General features: G+C 51.7%; 1 protein-coding gene across 7 annotated transcripts in view; it reads left to right on the top strand.

Annotated features, from left to right (window-relative positions):
• Positions 1–15,719, top strand: part of rhbdf1a (rhomboid 5 homolog 1a (Drosophila)) — a 497,373-nt gene that overhangs the window by 335,041 nt on the left and 146,613 nt on the right. Inside the window, exon 1 of one of the 7 annotated variants that reach the window (XM_038819455.1) lies at positions 8,611–8,816. The exons of the other annotated variants lie outside the window; for them this stretch is intronic. Within the exon in view, the coding sequence (XP_038675383.1) occupies positions 8,794–8,816 (23 nt within the window). The 5' untranslated portion in view covers positions 8,611–8,793. Of the gene's footprint in view, positions 1–8,610; positions 8,817–15,719 lie in introns of those variants that run through there. 7 annotated transcript variants of the gene reach the window in all.

Raw genomic sequence — 15,719 nt, 5'->3', positions numbered from 1 at the left:
GAAAACATGATGACCCGAAGCACGTTTGGAACAACAGAGGGTGGGATTCTCCATCAGCCGGATCCTCCGCTCCGCCGGCAGCGCACTCATGCCCGCAGATTTCCCAATGGCGTGGGGGTGGCCGCAATGGGTAAATCCTATTGGCCTGCTGCCAGGACAGAGGATCCAGCTGCCGGCAGGGTCGCACCACACCAGAAAACCTGTCTGGCGGGATGGAGAATCCTGCCAATAGTGTGCAGATGTCAGGACCTAATTTTATAGGGCCCTGCTCAGATCACAAACATCGGATGGGAGGTTAATGCTGGAGGTCCGCAGCCGCCAGACGGTGGAGGAATGCAGCACATCTAATGGTGGGTAGATCTCCATGCATTTGATGTCAGCGCGATGCAGCTCTCAGAGGCTGAGGGCTCCCCATGCGGCAGCATCTTCCGTGGTCTTGCTGAGTTCTGCGACATGCTCCAGAAAGTCCGGCTCCTCACCAAACCCAGGTAGGTATGTGGAAAACAGGGAGGGTGGGTGAGGGGTGGGAGGACTCAGAGTGACAGGTGGGGAGGGGGGGGGGGGGGGGAGTGAAGAGAGTGTGAGACTGGGAGGGAGGGGAAAAATTTCATGGGGGGGTTTAAGGCTGGGAACGGGCGGAGGGAACAGAGATATCAGGGAGAAGGTGAAGCTGTGGGGTGAAGACGTTGGGTTGATGATGCTGGGAGGGAGCGAACACAGACACCAGTGAGTGAGGCTGGGAGGGAGGGGACAAAGACATTGGTGGGTAGGGGGTGCTGGGATGTGACGAAGACATGGAGGGTGGAACTGGGAGAGAGGGACGAAGACATGGGGGGGGGGGGGGGGGGGGAACGTTAAGGCTGGGTGTGGGGAAGTGGAAGTGTAGAGGACCGAGGGCCTCTGGGGGTGGTGACGGGGGAGAAGGAAGGTGCTGCAGATGGTGAGCGGGGGGATGGAGTGCTGAGGTGAGGTGTGCTGCTGGCAACCATCTGCCCTGCCGCTCACCTTCCAATTCCCATTTTGCAATCATTTTTATCGGTGTTTCAAGTAACAGTTACAGAACACAATACAAAAATAAGAAAAGGAGAGCTGGATGTCATCCATACAATGACAAAGAAAACTGTACATAGGTCTGAACAACCAGCTTCGGGACCCTCGCTGTCACCATAGCCGTGACTGGGGCTCTATCGCTGGATAATATTTACATTTTTACAACAGTGTTTGACTTTTAGAAGCCATGATGTGGAGAAGCCGGCGTTGGACTGGGGTGAGCACAGTAAGAAGTCTTACAACACCAGGTTAAAGTCCAACAGGTTTGTTTCAAACACGAGCTTTCGGAGCACGGCTCCTTCTTCAGGTGAGAAAGGATTCAGGTGAATCCTTCACCTGAGGAAGGAGCAGTGCTCCGAAAGCTCGTGTTTGAAACAAACCTGTTGGACTTTAACCTGGTGTTGTAAGACTTCTTACTGACTTTTAGAAGAGTTTGTCAGGTTCCACTGTGGCCTCTTACTGCTCAACAGTAGGGGCTGTCTCCAGTTTCCCCCTTCTGTGGCTTGGTGTGGCTGAGGTTCCTCAGGTCGCTCGTCTGTGGCTTTCATTCCGGTGCAGGGTCTCCTTGTCATCCAGGTTTCTCCTTGGAGGGAGGTGTCTATTTGTCACCCAGGTTTCTCCCCATATAGGGGAGGCGTGTGCTCCCTCCAGAAGGTGACCCCCCTCCCCAGTCCCAATCCTTCATTGTTACTCTTGAGCTCCCTTCTTCCCCAAGATGCCTGCTGGCTGCAACCAGGTCTTTAAATAGGCTTGTGAATTTGCTGCAAATGGTGTAGAATCTTTGCTCAGACAATCTTATTTCAAATTAGATTTTTTTTTCTAGCCTCAGGAATTCGGCCAGACCTGAGAGCCATTCCGAGGCCCATGGCGGATCTGCCGATTTCCAACCTAGCAGAAGTCTCCCCCTGGTGTCAGTGAGGCGAAGGCCAGGGCGTCGGCCTCTTTACCTATCCGGTGCTCTAACATACCAAAGACCACAAATGGGCATGGCTCCATCTCAACCCTGACCACCTTGCCCATAGCCTCAAAGAGGGTTTCTGGGGGTCACTATCACCAACAGTCTGTCCTCGTCCACTCATGTTGATGCAACAGTCAAGAAAACCCAACAACGTCTCTAATTAAGAAATTTGGCATGTCTGCTGCGACTTTCACAAACTTCGACAGATGTGCGATAGAGAGCATCCTATCTGGATGCATCGCAGCCTGGTATGGCAACTGCTCGGCCCAAGATAGCAAGAAACTGCAGAGTGTGGTGAACTCAGCCCAATGCATCACACAAACTTGCCACCCCCACGTTGATTCCGTATACACCTCCCGCTGCCTCAGGAAGGCAGACAGTATTATCAGAGACCCCTCCCACCCTGACATTGCCTTCTTCCAGACCCTTCCATCAGACAGAAGGTAGAGAAGTCTGAAGATCAGCACATTCCAGACATAGGAACAGCTTCTTCCCCACAGCTACAAGACTCTTCAACGACTCCCCCTCAGACTGATCTGTTCCCTGTAAGAACACTAATCACGACACCCTATGCTGCTCTTGCTCATGTATTTGTTTTGCTTGACCCCTTGTTCTGCACTGTAACCAATCACTGTTTGTCGATGTACCATTTGTCAATGTTCTCTGTTCATTATTCTTTTTGTCTACTATGTACGTATTGTGTACGTTCCCTCGGCCACAGAAAAATACTTTTCACTGTACTTCGGTACATGTGACAATAAATAAAATAAAATAAAATCAAGAAGGTCGTCCAGAATTTGCTGAGTTTGGGGCAGGACCAGAACATGTGGGTGTGGTTGGCTGGAACCCGACCCTCCGGCACCTTCTGCACTTGTTCTCCACCTCTGAGAAGAACCCGCTCAAAGGCGTCTTGATAAAGTGTGTTCTGTGCCCCACCTTGAGCTGTATCAGGCTTTGTCCGATGGATGTGGAGTTGATTCTGTGCAGTGCCTCGATCCAGAGTCCTAACCAATCTCCATACTCAGTTTCTCTCCCCAATTTCGTCTGGTCTTGTCCAGTGGAGTCCTGACTTTTTCTATGAGTCTTCTGTATTTGTCGCCACACTTGTTGTCCCCTCACCAGTCCAAACCCAATCATGTCCGGAATGTGTGTGTAGGCGTCGGGGAAGGTTTTCACCTCCTTGTGGAGAATGTTATGCAGCTGCAGATATCTGAGCTTGTTCCCTTTCGGGAGTTAGAGCTTCCCCCACGATTGCCAGTCTGTCATCCACATATATCACATATATGTCCTCTACCGTCAGCATCCCTCTGTCTCGCTCCCACGGCCCAAAGGTAGTGTTGATCCCTGCTGGAGCAAACTTGTGGTTATTGCAGATGGGGGCCCCTGCTAACATCTCGCCCAGTTCAGGTGGGGCGAGGTGGGGGGGGGTTTTCTGCTCCATGGACTATTTGATGTCGGAGAGGCCTGCCACAACCCAGTGAAGTGCCTGAGAGACACTTAATACGGTGGGCCTTCTCAAAAGGTGGTGACGCTGGTCTTTCCCTGGCTCTCTAGCCAGCGGCCGAGACCTATTGCCCCACCCCTACATTAAATTCAGCCCCAGCATCATCAACTTCACTAAGGAAGCTTTGAATGTCACTCCAAGAAAACTTAAAAAAAAAAATTTAGAGTACCCAATCATTTTTTCCAATTAAGGGGCAATTTAGCGTGGCCAATCCACCTACTCTGCACATTTTTGGGTTGTGGGGGCGAAACCCACGCAGACACGGGGAGAATGCACTCCAAGAAAACTAGCTGGTGTTGCCACTGTTTTCGTTAATATGGACTGAAGCACCACTTGTCAAGACAAATGAATTGTTGTGAGGAAGGGGAAGTTTGATTACCTGCCAGATATTTCTGTTTGTGTTGGTTGCATAGATTCACTTTTGTAGAAAAACTGTTTTACTTTGTTTCATCCTGTTTGGGTGAAGAAGACAAGTGACAAAGTCGCACTCATTGACTTCAGTTAAGCATCAGGATAAGTTTAAGCAAATTTACAAGTCCAGAGAGCCCTTCTAACTAACTACTAAGCTGTGAGTCAATGAACAAGCGTCGTAGAAAGAGGTCCTCATTATCACAGGATTTGAGTTGCATTTGGGAAGGAATCTCTGGGACCTTTAAGTGAAATAGTCCCATATCGCTAACAGTTTCTCTCATCTCACCAGATCTGGTTCCAGTTTTTTATTTTGAAGGGAATGCCATGCGGTGAGGGGGGCCTGGTGCATTTCCTCAAAGATATCTCTCCCTCTGGTTTCTAGCAAAAGACCTTTTGATGGGAAGTTTTCTAAAGGAGTTGTCACATCCCCTTAAAGTTGAAGCACTTTGCTTAAACTATCGGCTCAACATTTAAATTAAAATCATGTTGTGTTACCCCTGTTGGTAAACTGTTGTAAATATATCCACTCTTTTCGTTCTGACTTCAGCTGTTTACCGGTGAAGTTGCTGTCAGTAATGTGGGAGTTTGCAATGAGGTCGGAATTTTTACATCTAATTCCATTCCTCCTCTACAAGGGTATGTTAAAATAACCCTTTCATGTGCTCAGCTTGCAAATATTTGAACATTTTGAAATATTTTAGTATTATTCCTGAGCAACATTTGGAATTGTTAATGATAATGACCATTGTGATGCATTCCTCATGACTGAATTTCTGAAAGGATTTGCAGAAGAATAGATGTTCACAGAATCACAAGAGTGGAGAAGGAGGCCATTCGGCCCATCATGTCTGTCACCAACCCTTGGAAAAAGCACCCTACCTCGGCCCCCGCCCCAACACTATCCTGTAACCCAGGAACCCCACCTAACCTTTTGGTCACTAAGGGCACTTTAACATGGCCAATCCACCTAACATGCACATCTTTGTGACTGTGGGAGGAAACCGAAGCACCCGGAGGAAACACAGACAGACATGGAGAAAGTGCAATCTCCACACAGACAGTTACCCGAGGCCAGAATTGAAGCCGGGTCCCTGGCGCTGTGAGGCAGCACTGCTAACTACTGTGCCGCCCGTGTAAAGTGAATTGATGCCAAACAACAACATTCCCCTGACAATGGTGAGTTACTCACTTCACCTGCTCACTATTTTACGGTGGCTTGCGACATGTCTGAGGCATCCAATGCACCCAAACATGACCGAGGCGGTTCAAAGGTGGCCAGGAGCTCCGCATCACATGTATGCACAGCTCCAATGGCAGGTCATCCCGCAGTATGACTGGAGCACCACAGCAGTGCTCCATTTGCACATCTGTCTTAAGCACACACTGAAGGCAAGGCTACCAATATATAAAAGAAACCTACTCACTGCCCTGCTTGCTTGATTGTCGACTTTGTTGCAGTGCCTGGTAATTGTCCATGATGCAAAACTGCCCAGGGATAAACAGGCACCAGGCAATGCTCACCAAACTCTGTGGTTGAAGCTTCAATAGCTGGAGCTCAGCACCAGAAAATGTATCAAATGGGCTGAATGTTTGACACTAACAAAAATAGAAAATGCTGGGAAATTCAGCAGATCTGGCAGTGTCTGTAGAGAGAGAAAATAAATGTAATGTTTCGAGTCTTTGTGACTTTATTTAGCGCTGAAAAAGTCATACCGCCTCAAAACGTTAACTCTGTTTCTCTCTCCACAGATGCTGCCAGACCTCTTGAGTTTTCCAGTATTCTCTATTTTTGTTTAAGTTTCCGCTTCCATAGTATTTTGCCTTTATTTTAGAACTGAGTGTTTTTGTTAGGTGGTGAGCTGTGATAGCCAAACTGACCGTTAAGTTCTAGATTTTAATACTTAGTCCAGCAGTTACTCCACAGAAAGAAAGGGGGATGATTTTTTTATGGGGACAGGAGGAGCTTCGAAAGTCCCCCATTTCTCCCTCTCCATCTGAGTTCCAAATTTGTCAGCACAGCCTCTCCTACAGTGTTGGAGCAGCCTGCCCTGCTCCCCCAGCAACCAGCAAGAGACCCCAAGTTAAATATTTTAATGTTGTTCCTCCCGTGTTTCGAGTTGACCTGCTGACCACCAGTGTTCCAGCACTCTGGGGTGGTGCACGATCAATTCCAGCCTCACGTGCCCCAGATTGACAACACCAGTAATTCTTATAAAAGTCTTTGGCCCTTGGCTGCCCAATAATTACAGTCACCAGGTTTGTAAATGTAAACACAATTAAGAATTGTATTAATAGCAAGAACTATATGAAATATGCAACAAATGCAACTGGTTAACTATTAACTAATACCAAATTCCCACTTTAACCAGACCCCCACCCTCTATATAATAGACACACACACACTCACACAGGACAGACAAACACAGAGGGGTGGAAAGAGGTAAAAATCGTAAATGAAAGGAAACCGAGTCCTTGTTTCCGATTATGGCTTTTAAGCACACCTTTTTTCACTGCAATGTTTCAGGTTAAAGTCACTGCTTGCAGCCTGTAGTTTTCTTCCCTGTACTTTTGAAATACAGTACTTGCAACCTCCCTGAAGAGGCACTTTATTTCTCATCAATCCTTTCTTTCAGTTTGTGGTTTGTCTTCAGGCCTCTGTAGCTGCAGGAATACAACAGTCTCAGCCTTTCTGGAGAGAGAGATGGCGCTCATAGCCGCCTTCTGGAGAGAGCCAGCGAGATCTTTCTGGAGAGAGTTAGCTGGGTCTGTTCACCATGCTGCTAGAATAAAAATTGAAACCTTCAGGTCTTGGAAAAGCACTCCAATGGAATAAGATCCAATCACCCCCTGTTACCCGGACAGATCACAGCTTTTGGGGCCAATTCACTGGCCACGAGCCAAATCAATCAAACCAAGTCTCAGCCCATCTCTCTCACTGGTGCCGGCCAGTCTGCAACTCCAGTTTAAGCCAGAGGCTCCTTGACATAAAGACAGGCTGAGTGTCTTAAAGACACATGTCCATTCATCATCCATGGATCAAAAATGTAATGGCAAAAATAAAAGAAAAGGGAAATGAGGAAATAAACCGAAGGACCCTTACACTAGAAGTGATGTCCAAAGAAAAAGTGAATCCTGTTAGAACGAGCCCAGGCCAGGTATCAGTAGTAAAGCTGTCACTTAATTTGTTATGACACATAGAAAATTGAACAAATGTACTTGTTGCAAAAGAAAATTGCTAAATGTGAAGGAAACACACTTTGGTGATACAATATGAAAACCTATCCAATGGGGATTTGCAGCTCGAGCATTGTTTTAGAATTGGTTAACCAGTTTGTCAGCTTACGTGTTCTATTTGTTTGGCTACAATATTGTGGCACGTTGAAAAAAAGGTTTTGGTTCTCCAAGTGTACCATTTGTTGCAATGAATGAGTTAAATCTATGGTTCCTACTGTTTTCTCCTTAAATGTGTCTGTCTTTCCTTTCTTTTGCTTCACTCTACCTCTCCTGCCAACAGACGGGTACGGTTTGAACGAATTAACACAATGCCCATAAAAGGTCACAGAGCTGGTAGGAGGCCACCGAAAAGGCACCAGTCTTTCTCTGCCAGATCTTTGTTGAGGTACCTGCAATGTTTGTGCTTGATGCGTAGAGCATGCGTGCACCCGCACTAATTTAGTAACGCTGTGTCTACACGTCAACAGCATTTCATGTGATTTTATGCACACAGCAAGTTGGCAAAATTATTCCTTTTATAATTTATGCACGAGGTCTGCATTATTTATCACCACTCTTGAAATGGCAACAGCCTCCACTAAAAGGCAATGTGTACAGTTGTGGCAGCCTTTGTGATTTGCCCAAACGCATATTGTGTGAAGCATGTTATCTGTTTAACATTTTTAACATGGACTTTGCGAAAATGATGGGGAGAAGAATGCAGTCGTGCTCTAATGTAAGTTGCACAACCTTTCACACAAGAAGTTAAACAGAAAATATGTAACAATATGTTTGAAATCCAGTTATATCCTCAAAAAACACGATATTAATTGAAGGGTATGCAGTAATATATGCATTCTTTAACCGCAAAGGAGTGTGCAACACATTTGGAATTGAAATAGTTAATAGATATTTTGCCATTTGAAGTATGATTGAATGGTATTGTCATGTTTCTGAGGTTTGTAAACAGCCATGCAGCTTTGCATGTGGAATAGTTTGGCCACACATTTTATTTTTGCTCTTTGAACGCCCGGTTGCTTTTAGACCTTGAATGAACATGATTAAACATGCAGCTGTGGAATCGGATCCCAGCAGTTTTACAGTAGTTCGAATCCTGAAAATAAACCGTTAAGAATCTTTAATCGGAAACAGGAAAAAAAAAATTTTTTAAACGCCCTGCATCTTTTTTATTGCCATATTTGCATATTGTTAATCAAATGGTGGCAGGTGTGCGTAATGAACTTTCTGACACCTGTGTTTAAAAGCAAAAATGCATTGGTTAAATAGCCCTTTGTTTTTACCACAAGAATCTATGGCATGCAAGTTAGAAAGGCACCATGTGACTCGTCAGGCAGGCCTTGCCTTTTTTCACATATGTTTTGCTATCTACACCAAAAGAGGCCAGCTCCTTTAGAGCTGCCGCCCTCAAAACGTCATCTGCAGTTACTCTTCTAAGGTCTGGCTAAAGAATAGTCCTGGAACAACTGGAACAGTGAGCGGCAGAACACAAAACTAGGATATTCAAACTGGAAATGAGCTGGGGAAAAAATAGATGTGAATTGATGCAAAATCTTGCTGTGAGGTATAACTCGAAGGCATTTTAACAAAACAGTAGCATAAGAACTTGGACAAGTCATGACATCTTTAGTGAGCTGGCATGTCATACCTAATACTAAGCAGGTACTGTGAATTACATCTGTTTACTTTCTGCTGATTTTTTAAAAAGTCATTGAATGTGTAAACACCTAATATTTCACTGCCTAGCATCCTGGTTTAAGTGTATGATCTTGTTTGATTCGATATTTTATCTTGAGTACAACTGCATTTGTACCTGCTCATTCTTGTTTCTTATACAATGAATGAATGATTGTCTTATTTTAATTGTGGGGTTAATGACAGAATGAAGTTTTTGATTAAATATACAACCTGAATACCAGCACCAGCAGCAGGGGCTGATGCATCACACTGACCAGCAGCAGGGGCTGGACCCTGGACACTGACCAGCAGCGGCTGACCCTGGATACTGACCAGCAGCAGGGGCTGGACCCTGGACACTGACCAGCAGCAGGGGCTGGACCCTGGACTGAGACCAGCAGCTGGAGCTGGACTCTGGCCAGCAGCAGGGGCTGGACCCTGTACTCTGACCAGCAGCAGGGGCCGGCCCTGGACACCGAACAGCAGCTGGAGCTGGACCCTGGACACTGACCAGCAGCAGGGGCTGGACTCTGACCAGCAGCAGGGGCTGGACCCTGGACACTGACCAGCAGCAGGGGCTGGACCCTGGACTGAGACCAGCAGCTGGAGCTGGACTCTGGCCAGCAGCAGGGGCTGGACCCTGGACTCTGACCAGCAGCAGGGGCCGGCCCTGGACACTGACCAGCAGCTGGAGTTGGACCCTGGACTCTGACCAGCAGCAGGGGCTGGACCATGGACACTGACCAGCAGCAGGGGCTGGACACTGACCAGCAGCAGGGGCTGGGCCCTGGACTCTGACCAGCAGCAGGGGCTGGACCCTGGACACTGACCAGCAGCAGGGGCTGGACCCTGGACTCTGACCAGCAGCAGGGGCTGACGCATGACACTGACCAGCAGCAGGGGCTGGACCCTGGACACTGACCAGCAGCAGGGGCTGGACACTGACCAGCAGCAGGGGCTGGGCCCTGGACTCTGACCAGCAGCAGGGGCTGGACCCTGGACACTGACCAGCAGCAGGGGCTGGACCCTGGACACTGACCAGCAGCAGGGGCTGACGCATGACACTGACCAGCAGCAGGGGCTGGACCCTGGACACTGACCAGCAGCAGGGGCTGGACCCTGGACACTGACCAGCAGCAGGGGCTGGACCCTGGACACTGACCAGCAGCAGGAGCTGGACCCTGGACACTGACCAGCAGCAGGGGCTGGACCCTGGACACTGACCAGCAGCAGGGGCTGGACCCTGGACACTGACCAGCAGCAGGGGCTGGACCCTGGACACTGACCAGCAGCAGGGGCTGGACCCTGGACACTGACCAGCAGCAGGGGCTGATGCTGGACTCTGACCAGCAACAGGGGCTGACGTATGACACTGACCAGCAGCAGGGGCTGACGCATGACACTGACCAGCAGCAGGGGCTGACGCATGACACTGACCAGCAGCAGGGGCTGACGCATGACACTGACCAGCAGCAGGGGCTGACGCATGATACTGACCAGCAGCAGGGGCTGGACCCTGGACACTGACCAGCAGCAGGGGCTGGACCCTGGACACTGACCAGCAGCAGGGGCTGCACCCTGGACACTGACCAGCAGTAGGGGCTGGACCCTGGATTCCGACCAGCAGCAGGGGCTGGACCCTGGACACTGACCAGCAGCAGGGGCTGGACCCTGGACTCTGACCAGCAGCAGGGGCTGGACCCTGGACTCTGACCAGCAGCAGGGGCTGGACCCTGGACTCTGACCAGCAGCAGGGGCTGGACCCTGGACTCTGACCAGCAGCAGGGGCTGGACCCTGGACTCTGACCAGCAGTAGGGGCTGGACCCTGGACTGAGACCAGCAGCAGGGGCTGGACCGTGGACTGAGACCAGCAGCAGGGGCTGACGCATCACACTGACCAGCAGCGGCTGACCCTGGATTCTGACCAGCAGCAGGGGCTGGACCCTGGACCTTGACTAGCAGCAGGGCTGGACCCTGGACTGAGACCAGCAGCAGGGGCTGGACCCTGGATTCTGACCAGCAGCAGGAGCTGATGCTGGACACTGAACAGCAGCAGGGGCTGGAGCTGGACTCTGACCAGCAGCAGGGGCTGACGCTGGACACTGAACAGCAGCAGGGGCTGGAGCTGGACTCTGACCAGCAGCAGGGGCTGACGCTGGACACTGAACAGCAGCAGGGGCTGGACCCTGGACTGAGACCAACAGCAGGGGCTGGACCCTGGACTCTGACCAGCAGCCGGGGCCGGTCCTGGGCTCTGACCAGCAGCTGAAGCTGGACTCTGACCAGCAGCAGGGGCTGGACCCTGGACTGAGACCAGCAGCAGGGGCTGGACCCTGGACACTGACCAGCAGCAGAGGCTGGACCCTGGACTCTGACCAGCAGCTGGGGCTGACGCTGGACACTGACCAGCAGCAGGGACTGGACCCTGGACACTGACCAGCAGCAGGGGCTGGACCCTGGACACTGACCAGCAGCAGGGGCTGGACCCTGGACACTGACCAGCAGCAGGGGCTGAAGCTGGACACTGACCTGCAGCAGGGGCTGGACCCTGGACTGAGACCAGCAGCAGGGGCTGGACCCTGGACTCTGACCACCGGCAGGGGCTGACGCATCACACTGACCAGCAGCGGCTGACCCTGGATTCTGACCAGCAGCAGGAGCTGATGCTGGACACTGAACAGCAGCAGGGGCTGGACCCTGGACTGAGACCAGCAGCAGGGGCTGGACCCTGGACACTGACCAGCAGCAGGGGCTGGACCCTGGACTGAGACCAGCAGCAGGGGCTGGACCCTGGACTCTGACCAGCAGCAGGGGCTGGACCCTGGACTGAGACCAGCAGCAGGGGCTGGACCCTGGACACTGACCAGCAGCAGAGGCTGGACCCTGGACTCTGACCAGCAGCAGGGGCTGACGCTGGACACTGACCAGCAGCAGGGGCTGGACCCTGGACTCTGACCAGCAGCAGGGGCTGGACCCTGGACACTGACCAGCAGCAGAGGCTGGACCCTGGACACTGACCAGCAGCAGAGGCTGGACCCTGGACACTGACCAGCAGCAGAGGCTGGACCCTGGACACTGACCAGCAGCAAGGGCTGGACCCTGGACACTGACCAGCAGCAAGGGCTGGACCCTGGACTCTGACCAGCAGCAGGGGCTGGACCCTGGACTCTGACCAGCAGCAGGGGCTGGACCCTGGACTCTGACCAGCAGCAGGGGCTGGACCCTGGACTCTGACCAGCAGCAGGGGCTGGACCCTGGACTCTGACCAGCAGCAGGGGCTGGACCCTGGACTGAGACCAGCAGCAGGGGCTGGACCCTGGACTGAGACCAGCAGCAGGGGCTGACGCATCACACTGACCAGCAGCGGCTGACCCTGGATTCTGACCAGCAGCAGGGGCTGGACCCTGGACCTTGACTAGCAGCAGGGCTGGACCCTGGACTGAGACCAGCAGCAGGAGCTGATGCTGGACACTGAACAGCAGCAGGGGCTGGAGCTGGACTCTGACCAGCAGCAGGGGCTGACGCTGGACACTGAACAGCAGCAGGGGCTGGACCCTGGACTGAGACCAACAGCAGGGGCTGGACACTGGACTCTGACCAGCAGCCGGGGCCGGTCCTGGGCTCTGACCAGCAGCTGAAGCTGGACTCTGACCAGCAGCAGGGGCTGGACCCTGGACTGAGACCAGCAGCAGGGGCTGGACCCTGGACTGAGACCAGCAGCAGGGGCTGGACCCTGGACACTGACCAGCAGCAGGGGCTGGACCCTGGACACTGACCAGCAGCAGAGGCTGGACCCTGGACTCTGACCAGCAGCAGGGGCTGACGCTGGACACTGACCAGCAGCAGGGGCTGGACCCTGGACACTGACCAGCAGCAGGGGCTGACGCTGGACACTGACCAGCAGCAGGGGCTGGACCCTGGACACTGACCAGCAGCAGGGGCTGGACCCTGGACACTGACCAGCAGCAGGGGCTGGACCCTGGACACTGACCAGCAGCAGGGGCTGGACCCTGGACTGAGACCTGCAGCAGGGGCTGGACCCTGGACTGAGACCAGCAGCAGGGGCTGGACCCTGGACTCTGACCACCAGCAGGGGCTGACGCATCACACTGACCAGCAGCGGCTGACCCTGGACACTGAACAGCAGCAGGGGCTGGACCCTGGACTGAGACCAACAGCAGGGGCTGGACACTGGACTCTGACCAGCAGCCGGGGCCGGTCCTGGGCTCTGACCAGTAGCTGAAGCTGGACTCTGGCCAGCAGCAGGGGCTGGACCCTGGACTGAGACCAGCAGCAGGGGCTGGACCCTGGACACTGACCAGCAGCAGAGGCTGGACCCTGGACTCTGACCAGCAGCAGGGGCTGACGCTGGACACTGACCAGCAGCAGGGGCTGGACCCTGGACTCTGACCAGCAGCAGGGGCTGGACCCTGGACTCTGACCAGCAGCAGGGGCTGGACCCTGGACTCTGACCAGCAGCAGGGGCTGGACCCTGGACTCTGACCAGCAGCAGGGGCTGGACCCTGGACTCTGACCAGCAGCAAGGTCTGGACCCTGGACTGAGACCAGCTGAAAGGGCTGACGCTGGACCTTGACTAGCAGCAGGGGCTGGACCCTGGATTCTGACCAACAGCGCTGATGGTGACTCTGGACTCTGACCAGCAGCAGGGGATGGTGACTCTGACCAACATCAGGGGCCGACTCTGGGCTCTGACCAGCAGCAGGGGCTGACTCTGGGCTCTGACCAGCATCAGGGGCCGACTCTGGGCTCTGACCAGCATCAGGGGCCGACTCTGGGCTCTGACCAGCAGCAGGGACTGACTCTGGGCTCTGACCAGCATCAGGGGCCGACTCTGGGCTCTGACCAGCATCAGGGGCTGACTCTGGACTCTGACCAGCATCAGGGGCTGACTCTGGACTCTGACCAGCAGCAGACGCTAGACTCTGCCCAGCAGCAGCGGCCGACACTGGACCCTGAACAGCAGCATGTCTTTCTAACGAATGGCTGTCTTACAATTGTTTCTTTACTTTGTTGTCTGTATGTTTATTGTAGTTGATTCAATGCTGCCATTGTCGAAAGTTCAAGTTACTTAATGAATAAACAGTTTTAATGAGAGTTCCAAACTTTTTGCGTAACAAATGTACAATACTTCTGTCGATTGAAAAAAGGGTATTTAAAGGAATAATAGAACATTTAAAGGAAGAATGATAAACATTGAATAGTTTGGCAAACCCTTAATTGCAAAGTAACTGTGCCTTAAAGCTATTTAATATTTAAAGGAATGCTTTGAAACTTTGTATTTGGAAATGACAATTGGGAGATTTTGTTTCTCTGCCGATTTCAAGTTCTGAAGATTGGGGGTTTTGCTCGGGTAAAGTTATCCCAGTGCCAGGTGACATCCAATACCTCACCTGGTGACCATTATTCATTTGGCAAGCAGTTTGGCCATGGTAAGCTTCTAGTCTCCTAGCAGAGGCTCCTAGTCTGCCTCTATGATCAGCCAGAATTGCCAGCTGAAATCCCTGACCAGTGCTCCTATCGATTATTCTGCCCCTCACTCGGGGATTCCAAGGTTAACAGGGTCAGTGATTAAACGGGAATGTCTTCTGACTCTATGGTTCAGCTTGTCCAAGGATTACATTTTTATGCAGTTGCTGTGCAATTTGAGCATCGTTAATAGTATGACTGGTTTTTATTGTTGTCTTTATCTGTCTTATTTTAATAGCGGGAAAGCCAGATTGCCTTTCTTTTGTACGCTTAATTCACTGTGAGCTTGTTCACAGTTCGTTGGAGCTGCGTTTACACTTAACAATTGTTTCCAGTTTAAAAAACGGATGCTCAGGTGTTCACCCTGCTGACATGATGGGGCAGGTGTTAGAGCCCAAGGGCGGCACAGGATTAGCTGTGCTCGCAGTTCAATTGGGTGAGTTGCATTCTTGAAGTTCCTGATTTCAATTGGCACCATGTTGAGGGGACAAACCTTTGGCAGGGCAGTAGGTAAACGGTACGCCAATATCTCAACCCACCTCTGCCCAGAGTGAAGTGGCACTGACTATATCCAGCATTTTATTAACATGTCATTTTGTATGGCATGGCTTGACCAGCACTTATTGCCCATCCTAAATTTCCCCTGGAGAAAAGTGGTGGTGAGCTGCCCCTTGAACTGCTGCAGGCTATGTGGTGGAGGTACACCCAGAATGCTCTTGGGGAGGGAGTTCCAGGATTTTGACCCAGCGACAGTGAAGGAATGGTGACATATTTCCAAGACATGATGGTGTGGGGCTTGAAGGGGAACTGCAAGTGGGCAGTGTTAACGTTTTGTTTCTGGCATGGCAAGAACAAAGCAACTTCCTGAGGTGGCTTTCTAGGATGGGGGCACAAGGACCACCTCAGTCATACTGCAATGTTGCTGGAGCTTGGCTGCTGCCAATTGCTGCACTATATTATAAATATAGAATTACTCTCAAATTGCTGCTGTTAAAGGAATATTTCTGTGCCCCCCCCCCCCCCCCTCTCATGTTCCCTCATGTAACTGCTTCCACTTTGCTCCCTCTGAAAACAACTTACTTTTGCCGGGTCACATACAAACTGTCAGGTGTCCTCAGATACCTCACTCGAGTAGTTCACACTTTCATCATAATGTGAACCTAATGTTACCAGCAATCTTTTCAACCACAGAGCACAACACAGCCTGTCTCCGGCATGCACAAACACAGCCTGTCTCCGGCACGCACAAACACAGCCTGTCTCCGGCACGCACAAACACAGCCTGTCTCCGGCACGCACAAACACAGCCTGTCTCCGGCACGCACAAACGCAGCCTGTCTCCGGCACGCACAAACGCAGCCTGTCTCCGGCACGCACAGACGCAGCCTGTCTCCGGCAC

Source organism: Scyliorhinus canicula, chromosome 15 (assembly GCF_902713615.1).
Source record: "Scyliorhinus canicula chromosome 15, sScyCan1.1, whole genome shotgun sequence".
NCBI classification, from domain to species: Eukaryota; Metazoa; Chordata; class Chondrichthyes; order Carcharhiniformes; family Scyliorhinidae; genus Scyliorhinus; species Scyliorhinus canicula.
The sequence above is the reverse complement of the archived record's forward strand: the minus strand, read 5'-3'. Positions and strand labels throughout refer to the sequence as shown.